General features: G+C 42.9%; 2 protein-coding genes and 4 non-coding genes across 6 annotated transcripts; 1 reads left to right on the top strand and 5 right to left on the bottom strand.

The window, feature by feature from the left end:
- Positions 1-335: 335 nt before the first annotated feature.
- Positions 336-4,593, bottom strand: LOC110206635 (uncharacterized). The gene is made up of 5 exons (XM_078149160.1): positions 3,731-4,593; positions 2,955-3,050; positions 1,401-1,467; positions 991-1,094; positions 336-528 (listed from the first exon to the last, which is right to left on the bottom strand). Exon 1 carries the CDS (start codon positions 4,591-4,593, stop codon positions 3,838-3,840), a length of 756 nt encoding a protein of 251 aa, XP_078005286.1. The 3' UTR covers positions 336-528; positions 991-1,094; positions 1,401-1,467; positions 2,955-3,050; positions 3,731-3,837.
- On the bottom strand, positions 765-857 carry LOC144456074 (small nucleolar SNORD12/SNORD106). The gene has a single exon (XR_013484980.1). It is a non-coding gene; the product is annotated as a small nucleolar SNORD12/SNORD106 (small nucleolar RNA).
- On the bottom strand, positions 1,163-1,253 carry LOC144456072 (small nucleolar SNORD12/SNORD106). The gene has a single exon (XR_013484978.1). It is a non-coding gene; the product is annotated as a small nucleolar SNORD12/SNORD106 (small nucleolar RNA).
- Positions 1,543-1,632, bottom strand: LOC144456071 (small nucleolar SNORD12/SNORD106). The gene has a single exon (XR_013484977.1). It is a non-coding gene; the product is annotated as a small nucleolar SNORD12/SNORD106 (small nucleolar RNA).
- On the bottom strand, positions 3,105-3,199 carry LOC144456073 (small nucleolar SNORD12/SNORD106). The gene has a single exon (XR_013484979.1). It is a non-coding gene; the product is annotated as a small nucleolar SNORD12/SNORD106 (small nucleolar RNA).
- ZNFX1 (zinc finger NFX1-type containing 1) lies at positions 4,382-20,566 on the top strand. The gene is given in 15 exon segments (XM_020984181.2): positions 4,382-4,487; positions 7,102-7,203; positions 8,972-9,229; positions 9,232-10,800; positions 11,286-11,417; positions 11,646-11,794; positions 12,630-12,773; positions 13,010-13,136; positions 13,365-13,609; positions 14,132-14,271; positions 14,841-14,995; positions 15,574-15,719; positions 16,067-16,177; positions 16,528-16,623; positions 17,079-20,566. Coding segments are annotated over 14 exon segments (5,769 nt in total). The 5' UTR covers positions 4,382-4,487; positions 7,102-7,145; the 3' UTR covers positions 19,518-20,566.
- The last annotated feature ends 331 nt before the right edge of the window (positions 20,567-20,897 follow it).

Here is a 20,897-nt window from a genome sequence, read left to right as displayed (position 1 = left end):
GGCAACACACTCATACTACTAAGACCAAGCTAAAGATAAGCAGAGTCAAGAACCAGAATTAAAAGAACATGTTCAGGAAATGAGGGATGGCAGGGCCACAAAGTCAGAAGACTAAAGGACTGAGATTACTTGTTACCTTGATCTCAAGGTGGGGGATGGAAACCAAATGGGCATAGTGGAAAGATGACAATTAGTAAAGTAACAGGAGGGCAGGCTTAGTAACAAGTAACCAATATGTTTAATCTAAGGGAGACACAGGTCTCCCTTAAATCCAGGCTACCCATTTCCTTTTAAAAATTTCTTCTACATATATCTTGAAACAAAAGCACAGATAATCAAGTTAACAAATTTTTTATTTGCAAAATATAAAACAAGACTCTTTTATTCTAATAACAGCTGGAACAGCCAAGTCCATGTTTCATATTCATAAGCAAAGGCTGTCTCTTCATTTAAGGCCACACCTCAGATTTTTCAAGTCTCCATATTTCACTTCATCATTTCAATTGGTCATCCACCAATTTTACATTCCTATGGGGGGAAAAAACACAGTGGCAATCCTTTGTTAAAGGTGCTTAACCATGCAAACATAATTTTATTTCTTTGGTTATATGCTCACTTTTATTATGTTGTTTTAGTAATGTAAAGATTCATTACCCTCTTGTATTATGGCAATCAATCCCTCACACTTTACACATGAAACATATTAGGGGGGAAGGGCTCAATAGTGATTAGCTATCCAGAATCCATATAACCAACTCCAGGATCTGATGGAAATCAGACAAGTTTTGGCTTAAATGTTCCTGATCAGCATTGTCGATCAGTTGGGGAAAAAAGTTTTAGTCATCATGTACCACAGGTCTGGAGATTTTTCTTTTGATCAAGGAATTTTGATAAAGTTTAGCTCTTAAACACTACACTACCCTTTATATGTTCCAAACAGCAAAAAATGTCATCTGTAGCAACAAAATGAATTTCCGGAAATTCACCTACCTTTAAGGAAAGCTGGGTACTTCGAACACCATTCTTCGTGTCTGTATGGTATTAGACAGTCATCACTGGCACCCTAACACCTTCGACTCATTTTAAGAGCTAGCCTATAAAATATATGTCCCAAAGAGTGAGAATGCTATTTAACAAACTAAATGATAAAAACTATGTTGAAACTGGTGTGTCAGAAAAAACTGGCAAAGAATAGTTAGGATCAACATGGTCGATCTGATGGGGAAAAAAGTTTAATCATCATACACACCAGTCTTAAAATACGTATTGCGTGCTTGTTGACTGATATAGTGGCAGGGTGATTTTTAAGTCACTTATACCTTTGGCACACTTCCTGACAACCCAACGAATATGAAGCAACACCAATATACAACTATTATGGATCAGTAGATGTAACTTACCAATCCTCCCAGGGACTGCAAATCCAACAATCTGATCCAAATCAAATCACTGGAATGGGTATCAAGTCTGAAAAGTAACAAACCCGGGTACAAAAGTTAATCCAATATTGGACACCCAACTGACATGGAGCATTTTTTTTTTGCTGGTATATCAGAAAAAACTGGCAAAGAATAGTAGGATCAACAGAGTCGATCTGATGGGGAAAAAAGTTCAGTCATCATATATACCAGCAGCAGGACCTACAGCTCTAGAAAGTCATCATCCACCAGCCTCTAAAATTACTTGGTATAAAGTTATTAGGTGAATGTGTGGTTCTGGGTAAATCTCTTAAGCTTTATGATAAATCACCTGGCATCCTAATTAAACCAAACTTTAAAAAAGCAAACAATTTCACAAACGCACTCACATGGATTCAAGACAGCACAGCTCTCGAGGTCCTGATTTCCTAACTGCCTCGGAAATACAGGTGACTACTATGTTTTGATTAGCTGTGATGATCATAATGGTTAGACAAGGCTTTTCATTCATTTTATCCCCATTCTCCCATTCCTCATCTCTACCAAGCTTCCCTGGCTTCAAGTTCCAGGTAGAATCCCACTTTCTACCAAGAAGCCTTTCCCAAGAACTCTTAATTCTAGAGCCTGCCTTCTGTTGATTATTTCCTATACAGCTCACTTGACTATATTATCTTCCCTGCTAGACTGAGCTCCTCAGGCCCAAAGACTACATTTACCTTTCTTTGTATTCCTAGTAAAGGTGGGGATGGGAGAAAGAATGTCATTTATAAGGGTGCTTCCCTCTGTACTGGGAACTGTGCTAAGTGTTTTACAACTGTCTCATTTGATCCCAACTCTATTACCCTCCTTCTACAGGTGAGGAAAGTGAAGAAAGCAGAGCTGTGACTTGCCCAAGGTTATGAAACAAAAATGTCTCAAGCAGCATTAAAACTCATTTTCCAGACTCCAGGCCCAGCAGCTATCTCTAGCAGTGTCTGGAACAACATAAGCCCTTAAGTGTTTACTGACTGACAGTTCACTTTTTATCCTGTGCAGTTTTCATTTATGATTTGAAATATAGCTCTGAAAAAAAAAGGCTTTAAAAAAGCCTGCTGTGTTTCAATTGGAGCTACTTGATTAAACCTTTAAATCCAAATCACTTTGGTCAATAATAGCCCCCAGCCCAAGATTATGCTTCTAGGGCACAGAATGAGTGTAAATACCAATTATTTTCTGTTCTGGTCAAAAACTATGAGGGTCTTCCCCTCCCAGACTGACATTTTTGCAACGGTGAATTAGGCCATCTTTTTCTCAATTCCTACCTAGCCCTTGGTCTTTAAATGGGTGTTTCTTCAGATAAACTGAGACAGGGAAAAACCTTAATTTAGAAAGATGAAGGTCACCCATGGCAAGTCAAGAAACACATGTCTATCATTTGTACTAAGGAACAACAAACCTCACACATAAAGAGTAACCTTGGCTTTAATTCAAAACAGGTACATCTACAGATTTAGAACAGCTAACTCTTAGCTACCTTTAATCCAAATTCTTGCTTACCTGATGAAATCAGACCCAGCATGGGGTCATCGTGCCTGAACACCCAGGTCTCCAAAATCCCCATAACATGCCTCTCTCCTCTTTCCCAAAGCAGTCCTGTGAAATAAAAACAAAAAAGGTCATAATCCAGCGAAGGCCTGACTTTCCTGGGCTGGTGCATCAGAACTAAACTGGCAAAAATTCAAAGACATCAGCAAGGTCGATCTGATGGGGGAAAAAAAATCTGAGTCATCATTTACACCAGCCTGTACTTTAAACTACAATTCACCCTCTGGCCTTCAAATCAAGAAAAATAACAATGCTCGCAGCCCTTTTCTGATGCCTCAGGCTAGCGTGGGGCATCCTGAGAAACAGTGAATAGGAAGGATATTGAGAAAGTGATCCAAAAGGACTGAAGCTTTGGACAAGAATACAACCCCTTCAATTTTCAGGAAAGGAAAACCCAAATTAGGGCGTAGAGGAGTAGTGCAGCCTGGACAAAATGAGCTCAGAGCTCGGGCATCCGAGGTCTACGCTCTTTACGCCCCACCACCAGAGGGCCGTGGGCTCACCCCCACCTTTCTTTGGACCTCAATGGAGAACTTAACCCTGTACCTACGCAGCCCTATGGGTTGCGAGCACGAGGCGGCCGGGCCCAGGCCTACCTGAGCGCGCTTGAGAAGCCAAGCGCGTTAAAGTGGAGGCTGCGCCAAGGGCACTTGGGCTGCGAGCCCATGGTGGGCCTGAGACCCGTATGGAACCCTGGAAGAGACATGAAGGGAGAAGACGGAACTCACCACCAAGGGACATTCCAGGACCACGATGGCTCCGGATGGATGAGGATACGGAGCAACCACGGAGGCAGCGGAGATGGAAAAAGAGGAAGAAAGGCCGCGAATCTCCCTTATATAAGGCAGAAATGCCCCGGCGCCTGCGCGTTACACACATCCTGGCCCTGCATGGCTCTCTGGGAAATGTAGTCTCCGGGCTTAAAGAAGCTGCAGGATGAGGATGGTATAAAAAGTCCTGCAGCGGTTGCTAAGGGTTGATGTCGGTTGCTAAGGCTTGATCCCGCCCCGGCCTGACCCTCTCCCAAGCCCGGCCGGAGTGGAGTCTCCGCCATGTTGCTCTTCCCTTTCTTTTTCAAACCCCGAAGCGACCAGGGGCCTGGGTCCGTAGGTGTTCCCTCCCTCCTTCCCGCTTTACCCCACCCGGGGCTACGCTCTCCCGGGCTGGGTCGAACACTGCCTTCAGGGCCAGGGGGATATTGCCCGGGCCGCCCATTCCTTGGCCCCCAGGGCCGGACCCCGGCCCCGAGAGCTTCCTCCGCCTCGGGGGGAGGGAGGCGGGCCCACGCCGCGGGCCCCGGATCCTCGCCCGGATCCAGCTCCTCCCTCCGGCCCTCCCTCGCTCCGCCCGCCCTGCCCGGCTGTTGAGGAAAGGAAACTGAAAGTGGAGTCGGGGCCGGGCGGGGCCCGACCGACCTGGGCCCGATTCCGAGCCGGAGCCAGACCGGAGCAGGCGGCGGTGGCGAAGGCAGCTCCTGGAGCCCCGGTGAGTGTCGGCCGCTCTCCCCGCCCCCGCCCTGGCTCCCCAGCATCCCTCCTGGGGCCCAGCATCCCTGCCCTCGGCCGATCGCTGCCGTCCCGCTTTCCCCCATTTTCCCAGTCCCCCCTCCCATAGCCCCCTGCCTCGCTAGGCTCCCCATTTCAGCTCTAGCCCCGCCATAGCGCTGCTCCCCGGAGCTGACATCCCCCTCCCCGGCCACATTTAAGCTACATTTCCGCCACCCGGTCCCCAGGACCCTGCGATTAGTACCGCCCCTCCCCCAGTTCTCGCCCCCAACACCTCATCTTCTCACCTGTCTTTCTTCCAGAACTCTGCCGCTTGTCACCTTGTCCATCGGTGGATTAGTGTAAATCCTCATTCTTCTTCCTCCTGCATGTCTTTCCTTCCCCCCCCTTACACCTAAACCTTTAAATCCACCCCCACCCCCTTTCCTCAGCATCACCTTTTTTTGTTTGTATTCTTCCCTGTTCCCCCCCCTTCCCCCATGCCATAGTCCAGGCTTGGTTTCCCTCAACCATCCGGGTAGATTGTGTTTCTGTGTTATTATTTTTAAACAGCATGAAGGAAGAATTTTACTCTCAAAAAAAAAAAAAGGCTGAGGCTATAAGCCTGCATTATGAGGCCCGGTTTGATGATGAGCAGAAGAGATCTGGGCTGGGAAGGAGTCACCAAACGTTATACCCAGGCTAGTGGACTTCTTTGTGATGAGTGCCCTTCCTCCATATCACTAATTTCAAGCTAAAATAGCCAGTTTTCAACCATGAAAATTTTAAACTACATTTCAGGGAAAGGCATAGATTAAAAAAACTGTTTTCCTATGTGAGTCACACCCCCACCACTACCGTTATGAACTAGCATTTTGTTAAGCTCTCACTTTCTGCTACCTGGACCTAGGCTCTGGGGATTCGAAGTTAACGACAGCCTCGGCCCTCAAGGAACTTACATTCTCGGCGGGGGTTAGGCATTTGGAGTTAAGTGACTTGCCCAGGGTCACACAGTTAGTAATCGTCAAGTGTTTGATCTGAGGTTGGATTTGAACTCAGGTCCTCCTGACTTCAGGGCCGGTGCTCTATCCACTGCGCCACCTAGCTGCCCCAAGGAATTTGCATTCTTATGGAAATAACATGCAAAGAGGATATCTAGCATGAAATGGGAGGTAATTCCTGTGGGCAGGCCCTAGCTATGAAAGGAAAAAAACCTCTCGCAGAAGGTGAGATTTGAACTGAGGAGCTGGAGAGGCAGAGGTTGCCATCCAATTCTAGGGAAGAGCCAATGAAAAACCAGTGGAGGCTAAGTACCATCTCCAGTTGGTAAAGTAAGTGGAAGAGGGGATAAAGTATAAAAAGAGTGGAAAGGGGGAAATGGGCCACATTATGAAGGATTTTAAAAGCCAAACAGGATTTTATAGTTGGTCCTGGAGGTAAATAGGAAATCACTGGTTTATTGAGTAAGGAGATGTAATGGACAGATCTGCTTCAGAATCAGGCTGTGTTAGACTAGACCTACCCTAAAAGAGCTTCCTCTTCCTATATTGGCTGTCATGAAAGATGTGGCAAATTTCTAACTCAAGAAAAAAACTACCTTGTTGGAGATCTCAGGACTAAGAGCTGAGTACTTTTGATTTCTGAAATACTAATTTGCTATGTAACATTGTCGTTTAATCATTTTCAGTCATGTCCAACTCTTCATGACCCTATTGGGGTTTTCTTGGCAAAGAAACTGGAGTGTTTGCCATTTCCTTCTCCAGCTTATTGTACAGATGAGGAGACTGAGGTGAACCAGGTTAAGTGACTTGCCCAGGGTCATACAGCTAGCAGGTGTCTGAGGCTGGATTTGAACTAAGGTTTTCCTAACTTCAGGCCCTGCACTCCATCCACTGAGCCACCATCTGCCCCATATTATATTTACAAGGCATTTTTCCTTTGAGAAAAATTCGCTTACTGCATATGGCACTTTAAAATATGAAGAATATGAATGTAAAATGGTGTGATGAATCCATGGTGCCAGATAAAGGAATATATAACTCTTCTCTGCAAGCAACAACATTCCTTTATAGGTGAAGAGAAAGAATAAAGCATGATAACTTGGTGTTAAGGTTATGTGTATAGCGAAAGTTTTAGATGGGAATTTAAGAGAATCTTTGCAGCTAACAGTGAAAGAGTAAAGGAAATTCAATCTGCTCAAACAATTTATCACTTATTTATATAGCACTTAAACATTTACAAAGCACTTTACAGATCATATCCCCATGAGGTGAGAAGTGCAAAGCATCATCTCCATTTAAAATTAAGAAACAGAGATTAAGTGCCTTGCCTGTGGTCACACAGCTAATAAGTATTAGAGAGTCATCTCCTGACTCCAAGTCCAGTAGTAGTCTTTTCCACTCTACCAGTTTATCTTTAGATTAGAAATCAAATACTGTTTTAGTTACCTAGCATCTGATGTGCCCAAATAACTCCCCATAATTACAACCGAGTTTCTCTTGGATTTATAAAAATAAATTGAAGAGGTCAGCATAGGATTGGATTAGCTGAGCCGAGACTTTGCTGCTTGGTGTTTAAGCAGTACTGAGAGCTAACCTAAACGGATGTCTTTGTAGCAAAAAGGCCACTGAACATCAGGTAACTGAAGACAGTTTCTGAAATGGATGGCAGACACAGCCCAGACCCCCCACCAAGGCATTCTGATGTCAACCACAGAGGTAAGCAAGCTCTTCCACTTTTAAAAGGAAAACTATGGTTAAGAGATTGAAAACCTATGCCAAGAGCAGGTCAGAGCAGAACTATACATAATTCCCTTTCAATGAAGAGTACTTTGTTCTGCAAGAACAGCACAAATGACCCTGAAAATTGACAGCCCTGTCCCCTTCCCAAAGAGACTTAATCATGCTACATTTCATTCAAACAGAAACTCTAATGGAGGAATCAAGAGCTGAAGTATTGTATTGTCCTGTTCACACACACAAAGAGTTATTCCCAGATAAACCTGTTGCTTTATTATGAGAAGTACAATGGCCTTTATTTCCTAAAGATAAACTTCTGCTTTACCCAAGTATGTTATATGTCACAGAAGTTTTAGGTGTGGTATAAATGAAGAATAGTGGTTGTCTGGGGGGGGAGGTGCAGCAGCAAGAGGCAGTAACACAAACTATGAATATCATGGCAATAAGGAAAAAATAAAGCTCTTCCACATTGCCACAAAGAAGTTTTGGGCTACTATAAATCATTTCAGAATGTTGTACCGTTAGTTTTCCTGGTGAATGGTTTCTGCTGACACAAGTTTGAAAAGAAATGTGAAAGTAAAAATAGTAAAAGCTTCAAAGTCTGGTTGTATATCTTTGCCTGTTGATAGTATGTATTCTTTTAAGGCTATTCCAATTCCCTTCATCCATCAAGCCTTCCCTGACCCCCCAACTGGAAGCATTCTTACCTGATACTGGCACTTTTTATTTCTTTTAGGCACTTACCACATTTGAGTGTGTATTAATCTATTACATATCTCTTCATAATCTGCAGAAACTTTCTTGAACAAACGTTTGTACATTTTTATGACATATAATTCAGCATTGTAAAGTTGTTATGCTTAGTTAAATGTCACAGTTTATGCTTTTAGAAATTTTGTATCTTTAATTGCAAAATTTATTGCTACTTTGCACAGTCATTTATTTCTCACTAAATCCTCAAGTTACTCGTAAATTAGATTGATGCTTTAAAGCATCTCTGTTTCATAGATGAAACAGAACTGAGGATTAGGTGACTTCATGTGTCAAAGTCAGTTTCAAGAATGTCAACTCTAGTTTCAGTCCATTAGGCCAAAATTGCCTTTCACATGTGCTTGTGTATTGTCCTATATTGCAGCATTAGTGTTTTTAGACCTATATCATATGAGTAAACCATTTTCATGAGCTCAACTCCTGGAGTTTCCTGATTTCTTTTAAATTTGCAAACCAGCATTCCACTACTCAAACACGTAAGCTTATTAAACCTTGCCTTTTAAAGTTCTCTCATTGATTCTGGGCTAAATTCAAGAAATTTCTCTCTTTAGTTTATTGCATTTGATATCATTATATCCCATAAAATAGCTAAAGAGTTTTAGGATACTGGCAGGATCGAAATCTTAGAAATAGGTTTTGAAGGGACCTCTGTGTCCTTTAATCTAAATCATAACTGAATAGGAATTCCCTGTAATATTCCCAACAAGTAGTCATCAGTCTCTGCTTGAAATCAATAGGGAACATCCAATACAAAACTTTTAGCATCATAATGCCAGAACAAATGATATTAACTGGGCTTCTGTATTTTGTTAGTTTCTCTCACCATAAGAAAACTACTATTTATTCCACTGGAATAAAACAAATTGAATAAATTGCTATAAAAAAATAACTTGTTCTTTGTAGCTGTGTTGGGTGCCTTGCTCCTTGCTTTTTGTTCCAGGGCCTTTTACTTACCGAATATTTCCTTTATATTTAGGCCACATGGATGAAGAACTACCACAAAGAACCAGAAATTGGGCAAATAATCCACCAGTTAACGTTCTAAGAGGAAGAACAGACCTACCCAGAAGAGATGCTAGAGCTAACAACAACACTGTTCCTCGATGGCAAAGGGAAGAAAGGTTTAGTGGCATGGGGAGGAATCCCCATCAGGGAAGGAGATATCAGGGTGGACAGGCTGATGATGAAGCTAGAGGGCAAAGAAATGGTCAAGACAATGAAGCCAGAAGAAGAAATAGGAACAAGATGGGAGAGACCGAAGGCACCAACCTGCTGAAAATGTCCATTTTCGAAAAGATCCCATGAAGTGGAGGAGTCCACATCAAAAGGCTGGGGAACAGTCTCAACAAGTTAAGAGGATTGGCTTTGTATTCCTAGAAAGTCTCCTTCAGAAAGATCCTTCGGAGGTGGTCATCACACTTGCTGCTAACTCTGGATTTAAGGATCTTCTAGATCATACATTCATGAAACCCGGCTTACTTCAGCTCATCTGCCAAGTACTTAGGAAGGCATGTAGCTCTAGAATGGATCGACAGAGTGTTCTGCACCTCTTGGGCATTTTGAAGAACTCCAGTTTCCTCAAAGTGTGTCTACCCAGTTATGTGGCAGGAATGATAACTGAGTCTGTCCCTGCTGTTCGACACCAGTACCCAGAGCATATTAATAACATCGTCTCACTTCTCCAAGACTTGGTAAGTGTGTTCCCAGCCAGCTCTGTGCAAGAAACCTCCATGTTGATGTCCATTTTGCCAGCTTCTCTCAATGCTTTGAGAGCTTCTGGCATTGATATTGGAGAAGAGACAGAAAAAAACCTGGAAAAGGTTCAGACCATCATTGAACACTTGCAGGAGAAGAGACGTGAGGGCACTCTAAAGGTTGACACCTATACTCTGGTGAAACCTCAAACTGCAGAGCATGAGGATAACTATAGAACAATGACTATTTACCCTACTTACAATGAGGTACATCTGGATGAAAAGCCCTTTCTTCGCCCAAACATTATCTCAGGTAGATATGAGAGCACTAGCATCTATTTGGACACTCACTTCCGACTCCTACGAGAAGATTTTGTTAGACCCCTGAGAGAAGGGATTTTGGAACTGCTTCAGAGCTTTGAAGACCAGGGTTTGAGGAAGAAGAAATTCAACGACATCCGAATCTACTTTGACACAAGGATCATCACACCTCTTTGTGCATCATCTGGTATTGTATACAAGGTACAATTTGATACAAAACCACTAAAGTTTGTGCGTTGGCAGAATTCCAAACGTCTGCTCTATGGTTCCTTGGTCTGCATGTCCAAGGATAATTTTGAGACATTTCTTTTTGCAACTGTATCTAACCGGGACCATGAAGACCTTTACCATGGAATCGTACAGCTTTGCTTTAATGAACAGAGTCAGCAGCTATTAGAGGTTCAGCCCTCAGACTCCTTCCTCATGGTGGAAACAACTGCATACTTTGAAGCTTACAGACATGTGCTAGAAGGGCTACAGGAAATTCAGGAGGAAGATGTCCCCTTTCAGAAGAACATTGTCGAGTGTGAATCATACGTGCGAGAGCCTAGTTACTTGTTAATGGGTGGCAGATATGATTTCACAGCCCTAATAGATAACTGCTTAGCCAATGAAATTGGGAAACCGTCTCTAAGGAACATTCCAGACTACAGAAGACCAAGAGTTAATGTTTTAGACCATAGTCAGTGGCCCTCAAAGGAAGCCCTGAAGCTAGATGAATCACAAATGGCAGCTTTGCAATTTGCTCTTACTAAGGAATTGGCTATTATTCAAGGCCCTCCAGGGACAGGTGAAGTTCTGATTTTTTTTTTCTTCAAGCTTTATCATACTGGGATGAGCAGGAGTGGTACTCAGGTTCCCGACATATGCACAAACCATAAGTGATCACCCAGAGTTGCTTCCCAAGAACCAGTAAAATAAAAACATAAGGATGAAAAGGACTGCTAGAGATGAAGAGAGAATGTTATAAACCAAATACCAAATCGTTAACGTGCACCATCTCTTACCAGGGGACACTAAATTAGAACTTGATGAGCTTTGCCAATTTTTACCTAAGGAAGGATGCCCATAGTGATTGTTCACCATCACATTAGTAAAAGTAACACATGCTTTGTAAGAATTTCAAAAGGATTTTTTACAGGCAGCTTAACTGATAGTCCCTTTGGTTGCACTCTTGTTCCTTGGCCCCACTCACCACATTAGGAATAAGGGCCCTAAGCATACTAGAAATAATTTTCTTAAATGTTAACTTCTGTATTTTTGCTTGTCTTACAGGGAAAACCTATGTAGGTCTGAAAATTGTCCAAGCCCTTTTGACTAATGAGCAGGTATGGCAGATTAACACCCGGAAGTTCCCCATCCTTGTTGTCTGCTATACCAATCATGCCCTGGACCAATTTCTGGAAGGTAAGTTTTTTTTAACTTGTTCTCTACTAGAAAGTCAGCATTGACATTAGCATTTACATGTCACATGTAGTATCTCATTCATTAACACCTATAAGTACCAGTCTTTCCCTTAAAGACAGTATAGAAAATGCCAGGAGTCTAATCAAAGCTACCCAAAGTACTGCTCATCCAAGAGGAATTTTTTTGTGGCTCCTCTCAACTTTACATTATTTTCACCTTTTCCCTCAGGAATATATAAATGTCATAAGACCAGCATTGTTCGAGTAGGTGGAAGGAGTAACAGTGAAGTCTTGAAACAGTTCACACTAAGGGAACTGCGAAACAAAAGAGAATTCCGACGGAATCTCCCTGTACATCTCCGGAGGGCCTACATGAGTGTATGTTTCAAATTAAGACTACCTAGGGAATAAGAGGTTGAAGGAAAACCATAAAATAAGACAGCCAATATGAAAGCACCTTGACCAAATTAAGTGCTGAAAGTAACTTGTGATTTGTGTTTCTCTGAAGTATCTGCTGAAAGTGTGTTACATCAGAATTTGGTTTTGAATAAGCCTAGCTTCTGAACTTAGGCAAGGTGGGGAGTGGGAAAAAGTGGGGTGGCCAGCCTGTAGATTTTAAGTGCATGCATTTCTTCCCATTGCTGTTTTCTATGGGCCCAGTTGCTTACTTGGGATACTTACACATTGTAGTTCAAAAACCTGTTGATATGTCCCCGTAATTTCCTTGCTATAAGGAAATCTCAATGAAGAAACTCCTTCTGGGGGCAGCTAGGTGGTGCAGTAAATAGAGCACTGGCCCTGAAGTCAGGAGGACCTGCGTCCAAATCCAGCCTCAGACCAAACACTTGACACTTGCTAGCTGTGTGACCCTGGGCAAGTCACTTAACCCCAATTGCCTTAAAGGAAAAAAAAAAAGGAAAGAAACTCCCTCTACCAGTGCAGATCTAGCAGGTGTTCTGGAATGTATAGAATTAAGAGTTACCCTTGGTGCTCAAGTGTTCATTGGCTTACTCAAGATCTTATAGCCAATAAGTGTCAGAAACAAGACTCAACCCAAGGTCTTGCCAACTCTCTATCCACTATGCCTTGCTAGGTCTTCCCCCGATTTTCTTATTTAATTCAGTTTCCTTATTTTCAAATACTTGCTTTGGGAAGCTGAGGAAAAGGGAGTGGCATTTTTTTATTTTCACAACATATCTCCTTTTTTGAGCAGATCATGACAGAAATGAAGCAGTCAGAGCAGGAAATCCACAAAGGAGCTCATCATTTGGAGTGTACCACCAATGGAGTCGTCCATGAACGACACCTACAGAAATACATTGCCCCTCAACACTGGAACAGCCTGATGAATGGGCCGGTAAGCTGCCAAAGTAATCCCAAATTGATATAAACATCTGGCTTGCCTCCTTCCTCCATAACTGTAGAATATGGGTGCCAAGCCAGAAAGGTAAGCTTTTGTTAATGGTAATTTAAGGACAGAAAGAAGGCACTATTTGAAATCATCAAATGGAGACCACAACTCATTTTCTCCCTGCAGGTCAGCAGGCTCATTACTACTCATTACTGTTCATTACTGCTGTCTCCCTTTATCAGGATATTGAATGGCTTTACTCAAGGAAGGGCTGGAAGCAATCAATGATCCTGGAGTGGCTGGGCCTGGGTTTTACTGCCTTCACCCAAAGTGTGTCTTCACCCCCCACTGAAGAGCCTGAGAACACAGGTAAGAGGCCAATACTAACATAATTTCCATAGCTTGGTAATGAAATGGGAGGAGTAGAGAACCAGCACTTGATGAATGTACAATCAAGTCTTTCAAGGCTTTATATCCATACCCACACACATTTCATAATGTGAAGACTTCTTTTCTTCTTCATCCCCTAGTCTGTTGTCTTTATCAGAAATGTCTTTCTCTCACTTCCCCACCACCACTTCATGATTTCTTCTTTAGCTCGGCAGGAAGGGGGTGAAGAGGAAGAAGGTGAGGAGGAGGAAGCACTAATTGAGATTTCAGAAGAGGCTGACTTGATCCAAGCAGACCGTGTGATTGAGGAAGAAGAGGTTGTTAGGCCTCGACAGAGGAAAAAAGTAGATAATGGAGCTGTACAAGAGCTGGCTAAAATGCTATTGGCCATGAGACTGGACAACTATGGCCAGGCAGCACCTGAGCAGGAACAAGCAACTGGAGAATGGGAGGTGAATTTCTTTTTAGTAGCATCTAGATCTTCCCAAGAGTGTAACTAAGGAAAGGATTCATAATTGCAGAAATATACTTACCATGAAGAAAATCCAAGGCTAGAAGGCAGTACTACTGGTGGCTTTATTCCTAGTACAACCCCTAGCAGCACTTTCCTTCATTCCTTTAATTTGTTTTGTTGGGGGGAGGGGTGCAATTTTAACAAACACCTGTATTTTTTAAATAATGTGCAGAGGAGGGAAAGGAGGAAACAAGATAGTGCATTGTTATGGAAACATATTGAGGGGGCAGCTAGGTGGCACAGTGGATAGGACACCAGCCCTGGAGTCAGGAGGACCTGAGTTCAAATTCAGCCTCATACACATAACACTTACTATCTCTGTACAGACTCTAGGCAAGTCATTTAACCCCAATTGCCTCACAAAAAAAAAAAAAGAAAGAAAGAAAAAGAAAAATATTGAGGACTCTGATTCTGAAAGACCATGAATTCAGTGGTCCTTGTTTCGTGCTTTTGCTTGTAGACTCAACGTAGTCAGAAGAAGAAGATGAAGAAGAAAGTGAAGGTAGAGCTCCGAAAGTTGAATGCAATGACTGAAGCAGAAGCTAAGGAAATAGAGGATGTGTGGCAACTGGACCTGAATACACGGTGGCAGCTCTATAGGTATCCTCCTCAGTTTGTCCCACTTGGCAGTGCCAGGGGCTTTTTCCCCAGTCTTCATCTGGAACATTTTTCCAGTGTATTTTCACTTGCCCCACCTCACTCCAATTTGTTCTGTTTCCAGCAGCAAGAAGCATTTCCTCAATTGTAATTGTGATCCTTTCATTATCTTAGAATCTCATGGTAGCTCCCAGATGCCTCTCGCATTAAGATCCTTGATTTTGGGCTTTAAAACTATCCTCACTTAACTTCTTTGACATTCTATTACTCTGTTATCCCCAACATTATAATTTTGTCATCTTAAGTTCTGGCCATTAAGCAGATCTGCTTACCTTATATAGCCTATTCTTTGACCTCTGCATCTCATCACATGTATATGTTTGTTATTTAATGTTTATCATAGGTTTTGTTTTAGCCGCCTTCTCATTAAATTAAGCTTCTTCCATTCAGGAATTTCCTAGTGTCATAACAATATACAGCCAAGGAGACACTCAACAAATGTATTGACAAGCAGGGATACACCTTCTGACCATTCTGCCAGCAGATTGCTTACTCTCATCCACTTTCCCTAGGATGTGGCTGCAGATGTACCAGGCAGATATTCGAAGAAGGATCCTGAACCATGAACGACTGTACCAGGCCTCAGCAGAAAGGATGGTAGAGCTGAAGCTACAAGAGGATCTCTGTATCCTCAAAGATGCCCAAATTGTAGGCATGACAACTACAGGTAAGTAGATATGGGGAAAACCAGAAGCTTAACTCCATAACTATTTCTAGAGCACAGCTGTTACCCAATTAGGACAGAAACAAATTCATCTCCAAAATGCCTTGTGACAGAAAAAGGTTAGTGTATAGTAAATTGCCACTAGGCTGCATCTGAGTTTTGCTTGTCTCCAAAAATGTGAGTTATTCACTGTTATTTGAAGTTCTAATACGTAAAAAGTCCAGATTCAGTGCTACTTTATAAATTAAGGGGCATGCTTAGTGTATTATTGTTCAGTTGTGTCTGACTTCGTGACCCCATTTGGAATTTACTTGACAAAGAGTAGTTTGCCATTTCCTTCTCTAGCTCCAGATGAAGAAACTGAGGCAAACAGGATTAAGTGACTTGCCCAGGGTCACCCAGCTAGTAAATGTCTAAGGCCAGTTTGAACTCGGAAAGATAAGTCTTTCTGATTCCAGACCTAGGACTCTATTCACCACACCACCTACCTTGGTGTATAGGTAGGCACAAAGGATAGTTCCCTACTGTAGTAAGGGTCTTCATGTTGCATAAGGAGTTTCTTCTCTCTCCCTACACTTGAGGTGCTGCCAAGTACCGCCAGATTCTACAAAAGGTGGAACCTCGAATTGTCATAGTAGAGGAAGCAGCAGAGGTGCTAGAGGCCCACACCATTGCCACCCTGAGCAAAGCCTGCCAGCATCTCATCCTCATTGGGGATCACCAGCAGGTAAATTCAGGCCTACTTTTATATAACCAACAAAAAGAACTTCAGATAAGGAAAATTTTGTTGGCATACTCCCACAATCCATGCATAGTGATGTGCTTTACTTCCCTCTGTTGACCTCTAGTATCCCTACCTTTTTCCATAATTCCCTTTTATTACCATTCTCTTGACAGTCTAATCTGAAAAGTACTGTTAGGGCACTTGATAATAATCCTAAATCAGATTTTGCCCTTTCCTCTTTATTTAACTCTACCAATTTATCTGAAATTTTTTTTGTAGAGTACGTCAATTTGAATATGCTTTGAACCAAATGTGGACATGTGTTACATGTTTTTCTCCACTCCCCACAGCTGCGCCCCAGTGCCAATGTGTATGACCTGGCCAAGAACTTCAATCTAGAGGTCTCACTCTTTGAGCGGCTAGTAAATGTCAATCTTCCCTTTGTCCGTTTGAATTACCAGGTGAGAAACAATAAGCCTTGGCTAAGGTTTTATAGATTTCTTTTTTGTTCCTCATTTACTAGGTGAAAAGTGTTAAGATCTAGCCATTAACAAAACTGATTTCACATGAAGGTAAACTGAGCATACTCCTACTGATGTGACTCTCAGAACAGTTTTATTTCTCTTCTAAGGCTTGACTCAGGCATAGCTGATTTGGCCAGTTGGGAGTCAGGTACTCTTCTTATAGTATGCTTTCTCCCAAGTTTTTCCAAAAACAAAATTAGGATTGTACATCCTAAACTTTGGAACATTTGTTCTTTTTTCAGGATTTAAGAGTGTCATGTTTAAAATAACTTATATGTCTATTTCAGCACCGAATGCGCCCTGAAATTGCACGGCTACTAACACCCCACATTTACCAAGATCTGGAGAATCATCCTTCTGTTCTCAAGTATGAAAAAATTAAGGTGAGTTTATTCAAACGGATATTTCTATGATTATTACTAACAATTTAGGGAATTGTATAAGGGAAGAGAACCAACTGTTGAGTGATACGGCTCCTTCCAGCTTAATTAGCAAGAAGTATTCAGGAGAAAACATACCAAGCCCTTGGTAACCCAGTTGGTCTATCAGCTGAATTAGACATAATTATGAGAAGTTCCCCATCAAAGCAAAGGGTAGAATAAAAGTGGAGTCAAAGGACTTTTATAGAGTCTTTTCCTAGAAATGAGTAGACAATTCATGTCAGAGTTAAGTCACATCAGAAGTGACTACTAACCTACCTAAGCTTTAGTGCTAGGACTCTGAATTTTATTCACCTTTTCACAGTGCCCAGTTGTTGCAGGCACTCAAAGAGGAATAAGATTCTGTACAGCACAGCCTCAATTCTATCTTTAACAAGGTTTTCTTTTTATTTTCACAGGGCGTCTCTTCCAATCTCTTTTTCATAGAGCATGACTTCCCTGAACAAGAGATCCTAGAAGGGAAAAGTCACCAAAACCAGCATGAGGCTCGCTTTGTGGTAGAACTGTGCAAGTACTTCCTGTGTCAGGAGTATCTGCCATCTCAGATCACTATTCTTACAACCTATACTGGACAGCTTTTCTGCCTCCGCAAACTCATGCCAGCCAAAACATTTGCAGGTGTGAAAGTCCACGTTGTGGACAAATACCAAGGGGAAGAGAATGACATCATTCTGCTATCCCTTGTGCGGAGCAACAAAGAAGAGAAAGTTGGATTCCTCAAGATCAAAAACAGAATCTGCGTAGCTCTGTCCAGAGCCAAAAAAGGGATGTACTGCATTGGGAATATGGGGATGCTAGCCAAAGTTCCATTATGGAGCAAAATCCTTCACACTCTGCGAGAAAATGGTCAGATTGGCAGTGCACTAATGTTGTGCTGTCAGAACCACCCTGATACACACACACTGGTATCCAAAGCCACTGATTTCCACCAGGTGCCAGAAGGGGGTTGTAGTCTCCCCTGTGAATTTCGGCTGACCTGTGGACATGTCTGTACTAGAGCCTGCCATCCCTATGATTCTAACCACAAAGAATTCCAGTGTATGAAGCCCTGTCAGAAGATACTCTGTGCTGACGGACATCGGTGTCCATCAGTGTGCTTCCAGCCCTGTGGCCCTTGCCAAGTAAAGGTCCCTAAAACAATTCTGCGTTGTGGACACCAACAAATGGTCCCATGTTCCATGCCAGAGTCAGACTTCTGCTGCCAAGAGCCTTGTCCCAAATTCCTGATATGTGGGCACAGATGCAGTCACTCGTGTGGAGAAGAATGTGTTCGTCTTTGTTCTGAGATGGTCACTGTCAATCTCAAGTGTGGACATAACCAGCAGGTGAAATGTGGCAATGTAGAAGATCTTCAGTATGGCTTACCCGTCAAGTGTACCACCAAGTGTAGCACAATCTTAGACTGTGGGCACCCTTGCCCAGGCTCTTGCCATGACTGCTACGAAGGACGGTTTCATGAACGGTGCCAGCGTCCCTGCAAGCGCTTACTCATCTGCTCACATAAATGCCAAGAGCCTTGCATTGGTGAGTGTCCACCCTGTCAAAGGATCTGCCAGAATCGCTGTGTTCACAGCCAGTGTAAAAAGAAGTGTGGAGAGCTATGCAGCCCATGTGTGGAACCTTGTACTTGGCACTGCCAGCACTACCAGTGCACCAAACTCTGCTATGAGCCATGTGATCGGCCCCCATGCTATGTGCCTTGTACAAAGTTGTTGGCTTGTAACCATCCTTGCATTGGCCTGTGTGGGGAACCATGCCCTAAGAAGTGTCGTGTGTGCCATCAAGATGAAGTTACCCAGATTTTCTTTGGCTTTGAGGATGAACCAGATGCCCGCTTTGTACAACTGGAGGATTGTAGCCACATCTTTGAGGTGCAGGCTCTTGACCGCTACATGAATGAACAGAAAGATGAAGAAGTTGCCATCAAGTTGAAAGTCTGTCCTATCTGTCAAGTTCCCATCCGCAAGAACCTTAGGTATGGTACTAGCATAAAAAAGCGTCTGGAAGAGATTGAGAGGATCAAGGAGAAAATACAAGGCTCAGCTGGCGAAATCACTGTCAGGCAGGAAGAGCTACAGGTCCTGCTAGAAGGGAAGACCAATATCCAAAGGTTTCTCCCTGAGGATTTTCTGATGCTAAAAGAAAAGCTCTCTCAGTCTGATCTGTCTGTGAAAGCCTTGGGTCTAGCTGAAAATCAAATCAGCTTCTATGAGCGCTTGGCCAGCATAAGGGAATCACTGAGCAAGACAGAAGTTAGTGAGAGGGCTGGGGTAAGGATTCGGCTGGAACAGGTCCATAAGTGGCTAGCAAAGGAGCGTCTGAGTTTTACCAGCCAGGAATTGGAAGACCTCCAAAGTGAAGTACAGAGGATAACATACTTGGTGAACCTCCTGATCCGTTGCAAGATGGCAGGGGGAAAGATGAGCAGTTCGGTAGTGGAAGAAGTGGCCACCCTTCGAGAGATCCTAGAGGGCCCTTTTAAATTCAGTAAAAATGACGAGGAACTGGTGGTGAAGAAAATGAAAGCTCTGGATGCTGTCCTTCCTTGCTGTGGCTTGGGCATCTCAGAACAAGAACGGGTACAGATAGTAAATGCTTTGGGCTATCCCCGAGGTCACTGGTTCAAATGCCCCAATGGCCACATCTATGTGATTGGCGAATGTGGAGGAGCAATGCAGAGGGGTAAATGTCCCGATTGTGATGCAGTAATTGGTGGTGAAAACCACACTCTGGAAAGTAACAACCAATTGGCTTCAGAGATGGATGGTGCCCAATATGCAGCTTGGTCTGAAACAGCCAACCTGTTGAACTTTGAGGACATTCGCAGGTTGATCTAGGAAGATGCTTTCCTATTACCTTTCCTTTCTTTCTCCCTCAGCCACAGCCAGGCTGGGCTTGGCTCCCTGAAGAAGGGACTGCTATTCCTGACTTCCCTGAAATCCTGGCACTCTACTGATCCATTTTAGGACTTTTCCAGTGTTTGTTCCTAGATTTAGTCCTGCGCTTAAGTGAGCACTTTACCTCTAATCGAGAATAAAATTAATAGACAAGATTTTCCCTTTTCTTTCTCTTATAAGGTCAGCCTCCCTGGTGCATGTTTTGGGCTTAAGTTGCCTAGTGATAATCTCCTGGCCCTGTCTTCCTGCCTGTCTTAGCTAAATGCTCTTTGTACAGTGCTTATAATGGCACTAGGCACACGGTAGGAGCTTAATACTTAATGACTGCATCTCAGGCCCCAGCTATGCAACCCAATTTTGTCCCAAAGGAGAGCTACATAGAAGACACTTGTCCTTGAAAGGAGCTCAACTGGAACATTCTTGCATCCCTTTGGGGCCATCTTCAACTCCAAAAGGAAATGAAGAAAATGCAGAAAATTCAAAGTCTACGACAGGGTTTTAAACCTAACTTGGGCCTTGAACATGTCCATGTTGACCAAGGAGTAACAATAGTAACACTTCCATTGGCTTGTATCACAAGAAGACGAGAAGCTTTTTTATCGCAGTTTAAACAGGTTTGGAAGTAAGGCTGCCTCCTGAGGCATGCCTCGTTCATTCCCCCGAGTGGAATAAAACTGACATTCAGTACCAGCAGCACCTACTTATCAAAGTGTAACCCTTTCATCTATCCTTCCTATATCATGGCTTTTGCCTGGGTGGAGCTTTTAGCATGCCTCCGATGTCTGCAGGCCCAGGCCATACTCAGGCCATCTGTCCTGCTTAGGTGTTGCCTCCATGGCATTTGTTCCATAAAAGACATAGATTTCTCAGGTCCTTTCTACTGTTTGCAAGCAAAATTCCCCTACCTTATGTATGCGTTCCCTTTTTGTCTTTACTATGCACTTTAGAATATGATGCCAATTAATAAAGCAATTATTGACAAAAATAAATGGTCCATATTTCCTTCTCATAGCTGCTGCCAACTTAGCTCTGTTAGCATGTCTGCTTTTTTCAGTCACCAAGTAACCAGGATACCATGCTTTTATGGGGCAAGTCAAAGATTTCCTCTGGTTCCACTTCCCTTTAGAAAGCTAACTTCATCTGTGCACAACCTTTATCACATAGAACAAAAGAGTATATTCCTTCTCAGGGAAGAATAGTATCCTCAATCCCCATCCCCTCCTTTTAGAAATAATTATGGTACAGATTACTACCACAATATTTCCAGTCCCTTCAAAAGAAATGCAATTACATTGTTTCAGTTGAGTTGATGCCCTGGAT

This window comes from Phascolarctos cinereus, unplaced genomic scaffold (assembly GCF_003287225.1).
Source record: "Phascolarctos cinereus isolate Bilbo 61053 unplaced genomic scaffold, phaCin_HiC Scaffold_2;HRSCAF=192, whole genome shotgun sequence".
Taxonomy (NCBI): domain Eukaryota; kingdom Metazoa; phylum Chordata; class Mammalia; order Diprotodontia; family Phascolarctidae; genus Phascolarctos; species Phascolarctos cinereus.
This window is presented reverse-complemented; position numbering and strand designations above follow the sequence as displayed.